The 18,950-nt window shown below is 41.0% G+C and overlaps 1 protein-coding gene across 3 annotated transcripts; it reads right to left on the reverse strand.

Moving 5' to 3' along the window:
- Positions 1-644: 644 nt before the first annotated feature.
- C4BPB (complement component 4 binding protein beta) lies at positions 645-18,789 on the reverse strand. 3 transcript variants are annotated; one of them, XM_058701292.1, is made up of 7 exons: positions 18,409-18,777; positions 11,440-11,617; positions 10,741-10,917; positions 9,359-9,535; positions 3,888-3,981; positions 1,406-1,532; positions 645-857 (listed from the first exon to the last, which is right to left on the reverse strand). In XM_058701292.1, exons 1-7 carry the CDS (start codon positions 18,442-18,444, stop codon positions 705-707), a joined length of 942 nt encoding a protein of 313 aa, XP_058557275.1. In that variant the 5' UTR covers positions 18,445-18,777; the 3' UTR covers positions 645-704. The 3 variants fall into 3 exon arrangements, with proteins under 3 accessions (XP_058557275.1, XP_058557276.1, XP_058557278.1); XM_058701293.1 differs by lacking the exon at positions 3,888-3,981 and having other exon boundaries at positions 1,465-1,532; positions 18,409-18,789; XM_058701295.1 differs by lacking the exon at positions 18,409-18,777 and having other exon boundaries at positions 11,440-13,042.
- Between the last annotated feature and the right edge of the window lie 161 nt (positions 18,790-18,950).

The following is an 18,950-nucleotide window of genomic DNA, read 5'->3' on the forward strand; positions in this document are numbered from 1 at the left end:
AGAAGAAAATACGTTCACTTATTTTTCACCATCTCAAATTTCCGATGCCGGGCTGGGTTTCATCTAAATGTGGTAAGCAATATTACTGCAGAAGATTTAGAAACGTGGTTCCGTAAACAGGATATAGGGGAGACTCAGAAGACACAGTTTAGGTCCTAACTCTACTTTTGTCTCAATAGGTCTTTTTAAGGATTTGGTTATTCGGGGGCGCCTGGGTGGCGCAGTCGGTTAAGCGTCCGACTTCAGCCAGGTCACGATCTCGCGGTCCGTGAGTTCGAGCCCCGCGTCAGGCTCTGGGCTGATGGCTCGGAGCCTGGAGCCTGTTTCGATTCTGTGTCTCCCTCTCTCTTTGCCCCTCCCCCGTTCATGCTCTGTCTCTCTCTGTCCCAAAAATAAATAAAAAATGTTGAAAAAAAAAAATTTAAAAAAAAAAAAAAAAAAAGGATTTGGTTATTCGGAGTCTATTTTCTCAAATTGAGAGGTTAATTTTTGCCTCATAAGTGTTGGTTAATTTGAGGTTATTTTGTGCCTCACCATTTGCGTCTCATTAAACTATGAGGCGTCCCCCTAGCTGGGATCTGAGCTTCCCATTCTCCTTACAGACTGGAAATTAAATCCTTCATTTCCCATTGATCTGCAACTGGTTTTAGAACCAAGAAGAAGGTTTATTCATAGGGTGCTTTTCTATGACCCAGCCTGCTCAGCTATAATGTCAGGGCATCATTTTTTGGCTGCAGCTTGGCTTTCTGAATTTCCAGAAAATATTTTACTTCCTCCATCGTTAAGGAATTTTCCTTGAGTCTTTTCATAAAGTTCCGCATGGCTTTGCAAAGGTCTTTCGTCTCCTGAAAGGCAAGCTGAAAAAGAAATTTTTTTTTTTTTAAGTAAGTTACAGCTTAAGAACTGAGATTCTCTGAAGCCATATACTCCGAAGCTAATGCGTAGCGTTTAGGTCCCTGATCTGGGTATTCAACGTGATGAATCACTTAAATTTTTCTAGCTTATGTATACTTATTGTTATCCCAGTAATAAAAAAAAAAAAAAAAGAGGGATCTATAAAAGGGATCTCAATGAAAATTGATCTGTTCAGGGTTTTTTAAAATCTAGAAGAATTTCAGAGACTTTTTACAGCAATACATACAAGTCTAAGACATGAGTATATAAAACTCGCTCTATAAAGTCCATGAGACAATAACTCTTGCCAACACGTCCTCATGAGGTGTTTGTGATGATGGTGGTGAATGAGAACTTCTCATGTAAAAATACAAATTAATAGTTTATGATCCCTCTTCTACAATCGGGCCAAGGCCAACTCTTCAAAAGCATCCCACAGTGAACAGATATTTACTGAGCATGTGCCAGGAGATACAACTGTGAACAAGGCAGACAAAAGCCTACTACTTACAAGCACCCGCTCAAACTTGGTCTGTGGAATTGGTTTGGGAGCTTCTTGGATCAACTCACAGACTGGAAGTGCACTGCTCCACTCCCCATCAATGCACCGTTGGTCCCGCGTGCCCACCAAGTGGTACCTGAACAGACATTAGAATGGCAACAACACTTAACCTTTCCACCTCTGATCTGGGCTAAGGCAGCCAACTAAGGTTGGTTTTGTATAGTTGTTTTCCGCATTTCCTATGGTGATAGGATCCACCTCCCCGAGCCTTAATGAATGCTTAAGTTATTTCAGTATTACAAAGCAGCCATCAACTAAAGTCACTCTCCTTTGGGGGGTGGAGAGGACCCAAGTGATAATTCAATCTGTAAAACACGGACCAGTGAGATCTGAATACGTGTGTTCACACACAGTTGTTGGGTGGAGAGGGTGAGGGACGAAGTGTTTCATCATTCAATAACTTAAAAAAACATCTGCCATCTACTCTCTAAAAAGGAGTGGAAAGCTAGAGAAAATCCTCAAATAAATCTTAGGAAGGAGATACAGCTTTTAATCAGAAAAAAAACATGCCCACTGGAAGTTTATAATAAGACTGAAATGCTAGTGAAGCAACCCGACCCCGAGTTAAGAAGGTTGAAGCCGAGGAAAGAGTAGGTAATCGGTAAGCTAGAGGATGAGGTAGTCTAAATTAAGGTTAGAATTTAATTAGGATGTATTAAAGCTCTATAAATCATTCTCTTTCTTTTTCTTTTTTTTTTTTTTTTTTTTTTTAGCCATGAAACAGTTGGATCAAGTTTTTTTTTTTTTTTCCCCTGTAAAGTCATTTTTTTTTAATTTATTTATTTATTTATTTTTTAATATATGAAATTTACTGTCAAATTGGTTTCCATACAACACCCAGTGCTCATCCCAAAAGGTGCCCTCCTCAATACCCATCACCCACCCTGCCCTCCCTCCCACCCCCCATCAACCCTCAGTTTGTTCTCAGTTTTTAACAGTCTCTTATGCTTTGGCTCTCTCCCACTCTAACCTCTTTTTTTTTTTTTTTCCCTTCCCCTCCCCCATGGGTTTCTGTTACGTTTCTCAGGATCCACATAAGAGTGAAACCATATGGTATCTGTCTTTCTCTGTATGGCTTATTTCACTTAGCATCAAACTCTCCAGTTCCATCCACGTTGCTACAAAAGGCCATATTTCATTCTTTCTCATTGCCACGTAGTATTCCATTGTGTATATAAACCACAATTTCTTTATCCATTCATCAGTTGATGGACATTTAGGCTCTTTCCATAATTTGGCGATTGTTGAGAGTGCTGCTATAAACATTGGGGTACAAGTGCCCCTATGCATCAGTACTCCTGTATCCCTTGGATAAATTCCTAGCAGTGCTATTGCTGGGTCATAGGGTAGGTCTATTTTTAATTTTCTGAGGAACCTCCACACTGCTTTCCAGAGCGGCTGCACCAATTTGCATTCCCACCAACAGTGCAAGAGGGTTCCCGTCTCTCCACATCCTCTCCAGCATCTATAGTCTCCTGATTTCTTCATTTTGGCCACTCTGACTGGCGTGAGGTGGTATCTGAGTGTGGTTTTGATTTGTATTTCCTCTTTTTCTTTTTTTTTTTTTTTAAAGATATATATTTTTTTAATTCAAAGAACTGCAAATAGGAAACCAGATTGGGGGAGGGGGGGTGGTGGCAAGCTGGGACAATAAATCATTCTCTTTCTTTACCTCCATGTGTTCTGTGTTTCTTTGAGTTTTTGTGCTGAGAAAAAAACATACATTTTAAATATCTTCTCTTGTCTTTTTTTTTATTTGAGACAGAGTGTGTGCACAGGTAGGGGAGGGGCCGAGAGAGGGGGCAAATGAGAATCCCAAGTAGGCTCCATGCTTAGCCCAGAGACCAACATGGGGCTCGAAGCCATGACCCTGGGATCATGACCTGAGCTGAAATCAAGCGTCGCACGCTCAACCCACCGAGCCACCCAGATGCCCCCGTCTCAACTAAGAGAAAAAAAATGTAATACTTTAGGATAAATACACTAAATACTTTAAGATAAAGACATGAGTCTATCTTTTAGAGATTGGGGACAGCTGGCAGTGGCCAAAGCAGCTCTCGTCAGAATGAGCTCAGACTCCTGAAGCAGTAGGAAGTCAGGGCACGAGGTGACGCAGGCTGGGTCACTCCCCACAACAAAGCTACTAGTCAATGGGCAAGATCTCACTTTGTGGGTTTTTTAAAATAATTTTTTAAAATTTTATTTACTTATTTTGGGGGGGGGGGGAGAGAGAGAGAGAGAGAGAGAGAGAACGTGTGCAAGCAGGGGAGGGGAAGAAAGAGAGGGAGAGAGAGACTCAGAGCACAGAGTCCGCCCTGGGGCTCAACCTCACAAACTGTGAGATCATGACCTGAGCTGAAATCGGATGTTTCACTGACTGAGCCACCCAGGTGCCCCACGATCTCACATTTGAAAGGCTGCATACACTTACCTGTCTTCACAGTAATAAGTAATGGTCGAACCTAAGTTGAAATCTCTTCCCTCAAAATAGCCATGAGCCGGATTCCCAGGAGGGCCACAGTCTCCTGAGAAACAGGAGAACAGGAATGATGGTCATGAGTTACGCTCAGTTAACAGCACCACCTAAGTTTAGCTGTCTATGTGGGATCTTAGGGCACCTTCTCCATTCACTTCCTTCTGGTCAGAATCATGTTTATCCTGGGAGAGACTGCCTTCTCCTGCTCATCCGCTGAGTGATTAGGAATGTGGGAGTGCTTTCTGCTTGGCATGAGTTTTGAGGAAAGGAAGTTTAAATTGTAGAGATCGTCAGGGAACAAGAAAAAAAAAATTAAACCAGAGGTAGAGGTGGGAGTTGCAACTCCCTAAGAGAGGAGATAAATGGTGGGCGTTCAAATGGAGGCTGACGTTCTCTGTGGGACAGAAGTGTGCAACACAAGAGCTTCAGAAACACAGGATACAACTGGGAGGAAAAAGGTGAGTCTATAAAATTGTGGAAAGAGAGTTGGACAAAGTACGAGATGTTGTGAATTTTGGGTTCTGCCTCTTCCACGACCCATGATTTTATCCTTCTCAGTTTCCCTCCTAACCTATGAGATGAGCAGGTTAAACAGAATTATTTCTTAAGTCCCTTTGAGCTCTGAGATTATATACATCTAAACATGATGATCAAGGTTAAAGGGTGAATGAAGAATAATTACGTAGGTATATATTTATGGAAACATAAATGCCTTCAAACCAAATAGTTGAGTAAAAACGGCAAAGCATAAGAGAGTATGTGTTAGTATAGTACATAGTATGTGATACTATGTATTATAATAATACATACAAATTGAAATGTAATTATAATAATAGCATAAAATGCTATTTTTTAAAATACACTCATGCATCAACGTATATGAACAGAAAAAAAGCCTGAAAATTATATATCAAAGTACTCTGTTACTTCTGGGCAGTAGGTTTGTAGGTAATTAAATGTTTTATTTTCTGTATTATTCTACACCACAGATGTTTTCTTTGAGAAGTTAATAAATAATTTTTAGAAGATAAAAAACTGACTTCAAAAGCTGTATAGAGGAAAGGAAAAAGGATTTCCATGAGTTGATTAAGGAACCCCAGTACAGACAGGGCTCTCCTGGTAACTTTTAAGAGTACAGTTTTCAACTGAAAGAGATAATATGGATCTTGGGCCTAAGCAGAAAAGAATCTGCTTTACCCGGGGACCTAAGGAGCTTTCTTTAGAATTGGGCAATGAACTAACACAAAAAGACAGAGATCCTGCATTTCAGAGCTAGAATGGGAAGTCCTGAATTAAAAGAGATTAAAAGAAATAAATTCTTTAAACCTGTGTCAGGCTAATAATAATGATGTTATATGCTTGTAATTTAACTGCCTACAGTATATATGTATGTTCAAGTAACCCCTAACTCCCTGAAAGAGGCTACATATAGTTTGTGCTTTTAAACTGCTTATTGGGGCACCTGAGTGGTTCAGTCGGTTGAGCATCTCTTGATTTCAGCCCCAGTCATTATCCCAGGGTCATGGGATCGAGCCCTGCATCAGTCCCTGTGCTGAGCATGGAACCTTCTTAGGATTCTCTTTCTCTCTCCCTCTGCCCCTCTCCTCCACTCACGCTCTCTCTCTTTCTCTATAATAAAATAATTTAAAAAATTAAAAACAACAAAAAGCTGCCTATTATTTTAATAGCTACTGCCAAAATATATCTACAGAATGATATCTCTTTTCCTCACTGACATAAGTGACTAGCCCCTCATATCATGAACGATGTTAGGTGAAATCATTTTTTTTTATTTGCTAATTTGATCAGTAAAACATGTGTATCTAATTTTACTATTCATTTCTGTAATTATTAGTTATATTCATTATCTTTCCATAAATTTGAGGAATATAAATGCTGTTTGGGGCCTAATCTTGGAATTGTTTAGCCTTAAAATTTGCCAGAAACATAGGGGAAGGGAAACAAAAATGAGATAAAAACATGAAAGAGACAAACCATGAGATTCTTAAATACAGAGAACAAACTGAGGGTCGCTGGAGGGATGTTAAGTAGAGGGATGGGTAAATGGGTGATGAGCATTAAGGAGGGCACTTGTTGGTATGAGCAATGGGTGTTAAATGTAAGTGATGAATTACTAAATTGTATTCCTGAAATCATTATTACACTATGTGTTAACTAACTTGGATTTAAATTTAAAAATAAAATAGGAGCGCCTGGGTGGCTCAGTCAGTTAAGCGTCCGACTTCGGCTCAGGTCACCATCTCACGGTTCATGAGTTTGAGCCCCGCATCGGGCTCCGTGCTGACAGCTCAGAGCCTGGAGCCTGCTTCGGATTCTGTGTCTCCCTCTCTCTCTGCCCCTTGCCTGTTCATGCTCTGTCTCTCTCTGTCTCAAAAATAAATAAAAACATTTTAAAAAATTAAAATAAAATAAAATAAAATAAAAATAATAAAAATAAAAATAAATAAAAAATGGGCCCCAAACCTTACAGACACCTCATCAAAGAACATATACAGATGGAAAATCAGCATATGACAAGATGCTTGACATCATTTGTCATCCGGAAATGCAAATTGAAACAAGGAGATACCATTATACAACCATTAGAATGGCCAGTCTGGAACACTGACAACACCAAATGCTGACAAGGATGTGGAGCCACAAGGCCTCTCCTACGTTGCTGGTGGGAATCCAAAATGATACAGCCACTTTGCAAGACAGTTGGATGGTTTCTTAGAAAAAAACTAAATCTACTCTTCCCATAAGAGCCAACAATCGCCCTCTTCGGTATTTATCCAAAGGAGTTGAAAACTTACATCCACACAAAAATCTGCACCCGATATCTATAGCAGCTTTCCTCATAAATGTCAAGACTTGGAAGCAAGCAAGATGTCCTTCAGGAGGTGATCGGATCGATAAACTTATGGTACATCTAGAAACGGGATATTATTCAACGATAAAAGAGAATTAGCTGTCAAGCTATGAAAAGACATGGAGGAACCTTAAATGTATATTTCTAGGTAGAAAAAAAGGCAGTCTGAAGAGGCTACATACTATATGATTCCAAATATATGACATTCTGAAGAAGGAAAAACTATGGAAACAATAAAAAGATCAATGGCTGAGATGGGTGGGGGAAGTAGAGAGACCAATACATAGAGCACAGAGGATTTTTAGAGCAGTGAAAAGACTCTGTATGATATTACAATGATAGATATACATCATTACACACTTGTCCGAACCCACTGAATGTAAAACACCAAGAGTGAATCCTTAGGTAACTATGGATTTGGGGGAAATATGATGTATTAACATTGGTTCATCCTTGGTAAAAAAAAAAAAAAAAAAAAAGGGGGCGCCTGGGTGGCGCAGTCGGTTAAGCGTCCGACTTGAGCCAGGTCACGATCTCGCGGTCTGTGAGTTCGAGCCCCGCGTCAGGCTCTGGGCTGATGGCTCGGAGCCTGGAGCCTGTTTCCGATTCTGTGTCTCCCTCTCTCTCTGCCCCTCCCCCGTTCATGCTCTGTCTCTCTCTGTCCCAAAAATAAATAAAAAACGTTGAAAAAAAAAAAAAGTACTAATCTGGTGAATGATGTTGACAATGTGGGAGGCTGTGCATATGCGGGGCTAGGGAGTGTATGGGAAATGTCTATACCTTCCCCTTGGTTTTATTATGAATCTAAAACTGCTCTAAAAAACTAAGTCTGAAAAAAATTAAGTCTTTAAATCAATAAATCTGTAGTGTTAGATATGTACCCTCCCAAAGGAGATTTCAAACTCAATTTTTTGTTTTATACCTTTAAATTTGAAACTCTTGGGGCGCCTGGGTGGCTCAGTCGGCTAAGCGGCCGACTTCGGCTCAGGTCACGATCTCGCGGTCCGTGAGTTCGAGCCCCACGTCGGGCTGTGTGCTGACAGCTCAGAGCCTGGAGTCTGTTTCGGATTCTGTGTCTCCCTCTCTCTGACCCTCCCCCGTTCATGCTCTGTCTCTCTCTGTCTCAAAAATAAGTAAACGTTAAAAAAAAAAATTAAAAAAAAAAGAAAGTCTGGGTAGAATTCCATTGCAATACCAGTCTGTCCATGCAGGACCATGGTATATCTTTTATTTAAGTCTTATTCCATGTCCTTCAGTAAACTTTCATATAGGTCTCATGAATGGAATTATTTTTACATTTCAATAGTCACATCATAATTATTAGAAAGTAATACTGTTGATTTTTCAATATTTATTTTGTGTCCAAGAATGAAGTTTTTTAGAATTTCTTGGATCTTTTAAGTATGTTTTACAAATAAGTATATCCTGTGACTTACCAATCATTCTAGGAATCTATCCTACAGAAATAATAGCATAGACATAAAGATATATGTATATGTATACATACATAACATTCGTTTCAGCATTGTTATAGCAAAAATACAGAAATAGAACAAACGTTCATCAATACTAGAGATATGGAATAACTGATGGTGTATCCACATTATTTTTTAAAAGCAGGAGATAGAAAAAACAAATAAATAAAAGCAGGAGATACAGCCACATATACTGATCGAAAAAGATTCCCATGTATAATGTTACATAAAAAAAAAATTTAAACAATACATAGCACAAAGTCCCATTTTTGTAAGTGTATATGTGTGTAGATGTGTGTGTGCGCATTTGTTTATTTTAAATGTCTGCATAAACATAGGAAAAGACATGAAGCAAACACATTCCTACTAATTTCCTCTGAGAAGTGTGAATTACCATGTTAGAAGGAGGTACTTCTAATATATGTTAGAAGGAGGAGGTACTTTTTTTTTTTAATTTTTTTTTTTTTTTTTTGAGAGACAGAGACAGTGTGTGAGCAGGGGGAGTGGCAGAGAGAGAGGGAGACCCCGAGTCCAAAGCAGGCTCCAGGCTCTGAGCTGTCAGCACAGAGCCCAAAGTGGGGCTCAAACTCATGAACCGCGAGATCAACACCTGAGCCAAAGTCAGACACTTAATCCACTAAGCCACCCAGGCGCCCCTCAACTCTTATTTTATATAATTTTGCAATGGATGAGATATGGTCCTCTTCCCCTGTTTTCATGTATTTTTCAAATAAGAACTGTAAGGCGTTATCATGAAACAAACAAACAAACGAACAAAGAAAGTCAGATGCCCCAAACTATCCTGTGTTGGACTTAGTAGGAAAGGAATCTTACTTGAGAGGGGAAATAAAGTGTTCATTGTTTGGATGCTGTTTGTTTCACTGGAATATACCATTTGAGGTGAGTTTTGGCTCTGTGAGCTCCATTTGTTTTCTGGCTTCCTCCGAGATCCCAGACCCTTCCCAGATACAAAAAAAAAAAAAAAAAAGAGGAAAACATCATTGCAGGGATGTGACAAATGCCTAGGGTGTCCCTCTGGTCAGTGTCTTTGGATTGGTGCTTGTTTCTCTGACACTTACTGCTTTTGCAGATGGGTAAGGGAGGCATCCAGGTGTGGTCGTTCATGCACTGACTCCAGTTGCTGCCCTGGAGGATATAGTTCTCATTGCACTTAAAAGTGACTTTGTCACTCACATTCACAGGACCTGAGAAACTGGGTTCACCATTCACCAGCACAGGGTCAGGACAGTGGCCCACTGAAGAAGAAAACAGGAAGTGATCGGAAAGAGCAGGAGAAAGTCCGCCACTGCGGAGGCTAGACCTCCTCAGACTTCAATGAGAGAATAGAAATCAGAACTAAAACTGTGCTTTGTAACGGGGACTCCTCCACGGTACCAAATCGTATCAGTGCAGGACGCGAAGGGACTAGGTTGGCCTGAGTGTGGTAGGACAGGTCTTGATCATGCACGAGAGTGACAGTTGGCACTTGAACTTACGAAAAGTAACTAAGCACATAACTGGAAATGATCAATAGCATGTTCATCATCCTGGTAAGCGTTGCTGAAAATACTTCACCCTATGCTGGAGGCAAGTTTTTCCCTCCCTTTCCTCCATGAAGAGACACATCACTCATCAGTTTGTACTTTGTTTCATTTTGCTTCCCCCCCCACCCCCCACCCCCCACCCCTCCGTGAAAAAAACAGGAGAGAAGGTGAACTTGTTGGTATAAATAAAGGATAAACATTTGGTGTGCTTTACTCTAGGTATCAAGGAGAACAAACCCAACTATTCCTAAATATACTAATAATAACGAGGATATTGACCAGTTATTCTCTGTCTCTACAGACACCACAAGTGAGTTTTGTGAATGTGAGCAAATCACTTGGATCTCAGTTCTCACATTTGTAAATTGAGAATATAAATGTGTCCCAGTTCAAAAGGCATATAATGGATGAAATAAACTATGACATATTTACTTCAAAATAACAATCATGCAAAACAGAATCGTTGAGAAAAAAGATTAGTTACATGTTGACAGTTGTTGAAGCTCAGTGATGAGTGCATATGACCTGATTTTGCTCTTTTGTCTTTTGTATATGTTTACAATTTTTATGTTATAGAAATTCTATAAATAGATTTCTATAACATAAAAATTTTAAAGGAGTATGATATTAAATTAGACCCCCCCCCAAAGCCAGTTTTAATATATGGTAGAAATTCTTCCCTCCCTGCAGGGGTGATTGAGTCTATTAATTCTATTAATCAACTAATTAAATCAACACTGAGGAAGAGCTGACCATGTACCTTGTAAGAGAAGTTCCACCCTGGGGTGCTTTAAAAATTAATTCCCAGAAGTTGAGAATTTTTGTCTTATAAAGTTTTAACGCGGCCTGCGGGAGGTAGGATGTGTAAGAGCGGAGCGAGATGACAAGATACACAAAGAAACAAAATTTCAACTCACATTGGCATGTGGGAGTGGGAGTGGGAGTATTCCACTCCCCAGAGGCATTGCAAATAAAGGTTTTCTCTCCTACCAGGTGGTAGCCCTTGATACAAAAGTAAGTCCCCAGAATTCCTCCTTCCACCTTCTTTGCGACAAATATGCTATATCCCACTGGGGGAAGTTCTGGACAGTTCTCTGTTGGAAGGAAAAAGAAACCAGATTCACTTGGCATTATCACGTGCTGTGGCGAGGCCCCGTTAGACAGCCATCCGAGTGTCCTTTTCCTGGATTATTGATTCTCCTTCCTTGTACAATTCCATGTCCATGTATATCCCCATCCCCCCCTTCCCAAGAATTCCCAAAGTTTTGTTTTCAAAAGGATAACAGGCATTACATTCAGTTCAACCATGAAGATACAATTCCCTTTCCAAATAGCATTTCTGGAGTTTATAACAGACAAGACCTCTCAAGATTTTGAAACTGGTACTTTTTGGTACCAAATTGGTACAGTTAACCACCCACTTCGTAGAGCAGAATTATCATTAAATATTTACTAAGCCCCTACTGAGTACAGGGCATTAGGCCAAGTCATTTGACATTTTTCAATAAAGGAAATACATTTCATTGACTTAAATTTCATTAAAACCATAGACAGCATGCTTCGTACCCCGCAGGCTGATATTAGGTACCCTAGAAACTAATCTTAAGCATACGCACCGTATGAGGCAGAAATCGGCCACACAACCACAAGATAGCACACAACCCGCAAAAACATCTTGCTATCAGTTGCTTGACCCAGGCTGGAATTAACCCAACACAGACAACACGTGGTTTGGATCAAAGTAGGAGATACCAACCACCTCCCTCCTGGAGATGTTGTATTGATTTCTCTTCCCTAGGAAGAATGAAAAAAAAAAAAAATTCTACCAAAGGAAATAAGAACAGCTGTGAGGAAGTCAGTACAGGGAGGGATTTTGCAAAAACACAAAGGGGCGGCTGATGAGCCGCCCGTTTTAAAATTCAGTTTTAGAAACTGCCTGGTTGTGTCATGCAAACCCAGTTGACCAAGCCCTTTGAACTGCAGACGGGCCAGATGGTGTTACCCTGACTCTCAGTTCTGTCAATATTTGCTCGTGTTTACCATCCAGCTTCTGTGACTCTCTCCAGCGTTGCGGGCAGGGGTGGGGGGACCAAGACCAATCTCTGGTGCTTTGCCAAGTGAGACCCAACCCTGAGTGCCACCTCTCTCAAATACCAGGTGCCCCAACAGCACCGAAGGCTGAAGACGAGAAAGCTCAAGGAGTGAAACTAACCTTACCTTCCTCTGACCTTCCGGATCTATGGCTCCCAGCAAGGAACTGATCCCAGTTACTTCCAAACCTGAGAAAAACTCCAGTCCTGCGGGGACACTTTGTCCTCATTTGCCAGGCCTGTGCCAGGGTTTCCATCCTGTGGGTCTTTGGGAGGCAGGATTTAGCCTGAGTCCAGAGTCAACCAAATGATTTTCCAAGGGAAATAAGGGAAAAGCTTTGGTCTCGGGAATTAAAACATGTAGAATTGCTTTTGGGCTCTCCTACCTTTTATTCATTTATTCATACATTCATTCGTATTTATTTAATTATAGCAATTAGCTGGTTGTCCGTGCTCCAATTATAAAATTGGGGTAAAATTCCTCCAAATGTTTAGGTTTTAATGAAATAATATAAAGCATCATAATAAAAATAAAGCATAAGGACACAGTAATGTCTTTTTGGGGTGTTTTGGGGGATGTTTTTTATTTTGAGAGAGAGCGTGAGAGTAGGAGGGCCAGAGAGAGAGAGGGAGAGAGAATCCCAAGCAGGCTCTGTGCTCTCAGCACAGAGTCTGATGTGGGGCTTGATCCCACCAACTATGAGATCAGGACCTGAGACAAAATCAAGAGTTGGACGCTTAACCGACTGAGCCACCCAGGGGCCCCTGGACAGAGTAAGGTCATAAATGTTCTTCTCTTCTCCGTCCATTATCATTACTTTATGATGATTTGTTCATGTGTTCTCCCACACGAGGCTGTTAACAACTCTAGGACAAAGATTGTGCCTAGTGTATTTCTATGTCCTTTCTTGGCACTCCATAATGCAAAACAGAATTGTCTGCTAAGTAAATCTGAGCAATGCAGTACAAATAAAAAGAATATAGTCATACAGAAACTGTACCACAGCCCCTCAAATCCATACTGATAATGTATCATTTACTGTATATTACCTTTATGATTTCTCCATATCTTATTTTCACTCAAATAATATGTGAATTCCTATAGGGCAAGTACTCTCTATTTTTTGTCTTTTTTTTTTTTAATTTTTTTTTTTACGTTTATTTATTTTTGAGACAGAGAGAGACAGAGCATGAATGGGGGAGGGTCAGAGAGAGAGGGAGACACAGAATCTGAAACAGGCTCCAGGCTCTGAGCCGTCAGCACAGAGCCTGATGCGGGGCTCGAACTCACAGACTGCGAGATCATGACCTGAGCCGAAGTCAGACGCCCAACCGACTGAGCCACCCAGGCGCCCCTTTTTTTTTTGTTTTTTTAAAGTAGACTCCACAGCCAGCATGGAGCCCAACATGGGGCTTGAATTCACAACCCTGAGATCAAGACTTAAGCTGAGATCGAGTCTGACACTTAACTGACTGAGCCACCCGGGGCACCCCTAGTGCAAATACATTTTACAGTATAATTTTCAGGGGTGCCCCAGGTGGCTCAGTCAGTTAAGCATCCGACTCCTGATTTTGGCTCAGGTCGTGATCTCATGGTTCCTGAGACAGAGCCCTACACTGAGCTCTGCAATGACAGCCAGAAGCCTGCTTGGGGTTCTCTCTCTCCCTCTCTCTCTCTGCCCCTCCCCCCCTTGCACGCTTGCTCGCTCTCTCACCCTCTCAAAGTAAATACACTTTAAAAAAGTGAAGTATAATTCTTGAAACAGTAAATAACATGATACTCATATTAAGTATAACATGAGCATGTGTCAAAGATTTTGCTCATGAATTAATGAGAGAACCATTAAGAAAGAGGCTACAGCTAATTCAAAGAAGAATTTGAGGAACAGAGATTTATGTGTTCAGTCAAAGGCCTTCTGAAGTGACTCTTCTAATCGATGTAAAACTGACTAATATCATACATGGCAACACCCTGTAATATTTGGAATCAGCTTTTCTAACTCCGGGAAATTAATTGAATCTCTCTCTTCTGGACAAAATTCATTTGCTTTGTTATCAGGAATCGTTTGCATTGTTTTCAGAAAAAGAATCATTTGCATTCCAAATTAACCTCTAGTCTTAGAGAGGTGTAAAAAAGACGGATTGACAATCAAAATTTCGCACTCCTGTGAAATTGATGATCCCTGAGAGGGTCTACAAAACAATACTCAGTCACCTACTGAAAATGTCTCCAGTGATTTCTTTTTGTCTCTTTTGTCAAGCTTCGAGTAATTTTTCTTAACACACTACATATTCTACTTCTTGAGGAATACAAGTTCCCCAGTACCTACTGTATATATTGTTTGTACAATAAATGATTTAAAAAAAACCAGAAAATTGGGGCACCTGGGTGGCTCAGTCAGTTAAGCGTCTGACTTCGGCTCAGGTCATGATCTCACAGTTCGTGGGTTCGAGCCCCACGTCGGGCTCTGTGCTGACAGCTCAGAGCCTGGAGCCTGTTTCGGATTCTGTGTCTCCCTCTCTTTCTGCCCCTCCCCTGTTCATGCTCTGTCTCTGTCTCAAAAATAAATAAACATTAAAAAAAATTTAAAAAAAACAAAATTTTGTTTCCTCCTAAAATTAGGAATTTGTTTATTCCTAAATGAGAAATTCCTAAATACCTAAGAAAATAGAGCATTATTACAGGAAATAATTGCAAGTAATTCTTCATCTCAATGGTTTATTTCGGATGCATATTAGGGCTTCAGAAAGGCACTATATTATTTAGAATATTGTTTTACTAATACTTCTCTATGCAATGTAAAAATATTTACACTAAGTGAGATATATAGAGATTACAAACAACCTCACAAAGTTTAGGTCCAATTTTCCTGTCAAATAAATTAGGAGAGAACTTTGTTTTCAAAGCTTTTGAATTTTAGGATTACATATAAGGGAATACAGGACTGCATGTTTTATTATGAGCATCTGAGCTTAGAAAAATTAATGAGAATTCAGAAACCCTTCTAGACCTTTGGACGTTAAGGACAGTTTGATCGAATCCAGATTGTTTTCTGGAGAACGGGGCTAACAGGTCAAGTGCAGAAGTTGTACTGACTGGTTAGCTTGCTCCACAAAGGAATGGGCCAACAGTGGTTAGTGGAAGACTAAGACTAAGACTAAGACTAAGACTAAGACTAAGGAGGTGAGCAGGGATGTGAGCCAGGGAGTTGTGGGAAGTTAAACTGTTGTGTGTACGTGAGGTTTCAAGAAAATTGGGAAACGACATTTCGAGAAGTTCTCTGGTATGTTATGAGTGGATTCCCTTTGGTCTTTGTCATGATAATTCAGAAAAGATTTAAAATGCTTCTCCCCCCTTTTTTTTTTTTTTAAAATATATATCAAGTTGATGTCTCTTGAATATCTCGCCAAGAAAAACCTGGGCCAGAGAAGTAACCTTTACGCAGAGTACGTGAGAATGAAACGAATATAAATTTCTTTAAAGGTCTAATTGTTCATGAAACGTTGTAGAATAACCATTGGCGGGGAGTCAAATGAGAGACTTAGTGTGGCCTCTGTGCTCCTTCCTGTTGGTGACCATGTAGGCAGGATTCCGGTAGCTCCCCAATAGCTATGTGGTACTGTTGGGGTAGAATCATTTTGAGGATAATATGTTAACTTCACAGAAGGACAGAGGGGCAGAAAGTCCTAGATGACTGGGGAAGCTCCATTCCAGTCCTAGACTGTTTCTTATCTCCACACCGCTTCTCTCCACACTTCATTGTGGATGAGAGTAACCTTCTGTCACAGGTAAGGTGCTGTTCTCTGGGGTTTGTTGGCACCTTCTAATCTGAAACACTGACGAATCCAAGAAAATAAGGGTCTACCAGTGTTTGAGTAAAATGACCCAGGAATTTAAATTCAGAGAAGAATGATTAATAGACCTTATTAGGGGCGACGGGGTGGCTTAATGGGTTAAGTGACCGAGTTCGGCTCAGGTCACGGATCTCGCGGCTCCTGAGTTCAAACCCCGCGTCGGGCTCTGTGCTGATGGCTCAGAGCCTGGAGCCTGCTTCGGAGTCTGTGTCTCCCTCCCCAACTCATGCTCTGTCTCTGTCTCTCTCTCAAAAATAAGCAAACATTAAAATTAAAAAAAAAAAAAAATAGACCTTACTAAGTAATGCCCAGAGACTGTTTCCCTTTCCAGCCATAAATTCTAAAAAGGCAATGGACAAAAGAGGAGAGAACCTGGCAAATGAAAACTGAATGTAAACAAGAACGTAAGAGGTTCACTAATGGAGAAAACGCAAATGGACGAAGAAGCTGTTGTTCTCTGCAGGCTGTGTGGTTGAAGGCACTACATGCTTTGAGGCAAGGCTCTATGAGATCTGCAACACTGCTTCCCAAGGGTTCCTGTGCTTGTGAAATTATTTAATTGCAAGGAGGAACTGTTCTCTTGAAGGTGACCTAGCTGTCGCTGGCAAGGTGCCGCATAATACCAACAGGGTAGGTAGGTGCCCTTGGGAACTGGAACGGAGCTCTGAAGTGAGTTGCCCTGCCTGTGGTGATGAGCAGTGGGGCATCAGCTTCACGAAAACAAAAGGAGACAGACTATGCACCTTGAGGTTAAGAAAAAGAAAACACACACCCGGGGGGAGGCTTAGTGAAACCATGTTGTTACGATACAAATTCCTAAATATTCTACAATGTCTGGTTTAAAAATCCCATATATTCTTCTCCTCTGCTTAAAAAAGTTAATATCAAATAGATGTCTCCTGATTTTTTTTTCTTAATGTCAAAGAAAAGAAAGGGAGATGGGTTGTGTCATTATCATCTAGCTCCTGCTTTGCTGCCCTGGGGTCACGACCTCCCCTAAACTATCTGTGAAACTTACATGCATCTACCTTTTGGGGGTGGGGGTCAGGGGGCCCTTAGCTTTCGTCAAATTCTCTAATGAGTTCAAGACCATGAAAGTGGGTTTGTGGCAGGATTCTCGCACCGAGAGTCGTGGCACTGAGGCTTTTCTTTCCAGGAAGCCATTTTATTTGTGCTGGCACTGCTCACTTGGGTTCCTATCGGAACAACTGAGCCCCAAATGCCACGTGGCATAGTTGTTAATATACTTTTTACTTTTTTGTCTCCCATATATGGTAACACACAAACATGTAGTCTGAGGGGCGCCTGGGTGGCTCGGTCGGTTAAGCCTCCGACTTCGGCTCAGGTCGTGATCTCCCGGTCCGTGAGTTCGAGCCCCGCGTCGGGCTCTGTGCTGACAGCTCAGAGCCTGGAGCCTGTTTCAGATTCTGCGTCTCCCTCTCTCTCTGCCCCTCCCCTGTTCCTGCTCTGTCTCTCTCTGTCTCAAAAATAAACGTTAAAAAAAATTTTTTTTTTAAAAACACGTAGTCTAAGTGGTCTCCTATTACGAGGTCCAGAGGGATGTTGTCACATACATGTATAACCAGGTTGCTTTGAGGTTTTGGGTTTTTTTTCTTTCCTTAGGGAGGGGACCCTACCACGGGTTGGACGGTGCAGAATACTTCGAGACAATAAAGCACAGTGATGGCTATTGCTGGATTCACACAGGAAGTGCCAGTGGGGTCGTCACCAACCCGGGCAAGCTAGTGAGCCTGAAGGCTGATCTTCTCACAGTGAGTCCCCAGTGAAGATCCAGGAGAGGTTAAAGATCTGATATAATAATTAAGGCTACAGAAATCAGACAAATAATGACCACCACCCAACACCGGGGCACTGTCTGCAGAGTCATTTTTTAATACTGGTATCTTTTTTTTTTTTTTTTTTTTTTAACGTTTTATTTATTTTTGAGACAGGGAGAGACAGAGCATGAACGGGGAAGGGTCAGAGAGAGGGAGATACAGAATCCGAAACAGGCTTCAGGCTCTGAGCTGTCAGCACAGAGCCCGACGCGGGGCTCAAACTCATGGACCGGAGATCATGACCTCAGCTGAAGTCGGCCGCTTAACCAACTGAGCCACCCAGGCGCCCCATTATACTGGTATCTTTATTAAAGTTTCTAGCTACATTAAAAAAATAGTCTGGGGGTGCTTGGGTGGCTCAGTCGGTTAAGCGGCCGACTTCAGCTGAGGTCATGATCTCATGTCTCCTGGGTTTCGAGCCCCGCATCGGGCTCTGTGTTGACAGCTCAGAGCCTGGAGCCTGCTTTGGATTCTGTGTCTCTCTCTGCCCCTCCCCCACTTGCACTCTGTCTCTCCCTCTCAAAAATAAACAAACATTAAAAAAATTAAAAAAAAAAAAAGTTTGTTATGGGGCACCTGGGTGGCTCAGTTAGTTAAGCATCTGACTTTGGTTCAGGTCACGATCTCACGGTTTGTGGGTTCGAGCCCCACGTCAGATCCTCTGTCCCCCTTTCTCTCTGTCCCTCCCCCGGCTCATGCTCACTCTCTCTCAAAAATAAACATTAAAAAAAGTTTTTAATAATAAAAAATAAAAATAGTATATGTCTGTTGGTCCCTCATTGTTATATATCATACCATTTACCTTGTTCTGAGGTGTGGGCTTTGACAAAAACTCCATCAGTGTTGAGGTAAGTCAATTAGTGTGTTCATTCACCTACTTGTGAAATAGGGAAAATGATTGCAGACATGCTTAGCCTTCTACAGATGATGGCTGGACCACTGAATAAGATAACCCCTGCAAGAGTGCCTGGAGACCTTTCCAAGAAAAGGGGACAAGGACTTGGTTTTACTCACTGCATGGCAACCAATAGGTGATCATTAAATATTCTTTAAAGAAGTTAAAAAAGCTGCAGAATGTTGATAATACATGGCAATAATGATCCCCCCGATATCATTTTAAAATGGCTAATGTAACTTGATAAAAGCAGGAGTCACCAGTCAAAACACCAGTTGGAAATATATATACATATATAGTCCAGTAATTTGAGAACCTTTTTAAAGAAGCTAGTTTCAAAAACATTTTGCACATCACCAACATTTTGTGTTATGTATATAATGCACCAAATGTTATCCTATTTTGTGTGTGATGTCCAAATTAATCATATCTTTAAATTAAAAATAACT

Source organism: Neofelis nebulosa, chromosome 15 (genome assembly GCF_028018385.1).
Source record: "Neofelis nebulosa isolate mNeoNeb1 chromosome 15, mNeoNeb1.pri, whole genome shotgun sequence".
In the NCBI taxonomy this organism is placed as follows: domain Eukaryota; kingdom Metazoa; phylum Chordata; class Mammalia; order Carnivora; family Felidae; genus Neofelis; species Neofelis nebulosa.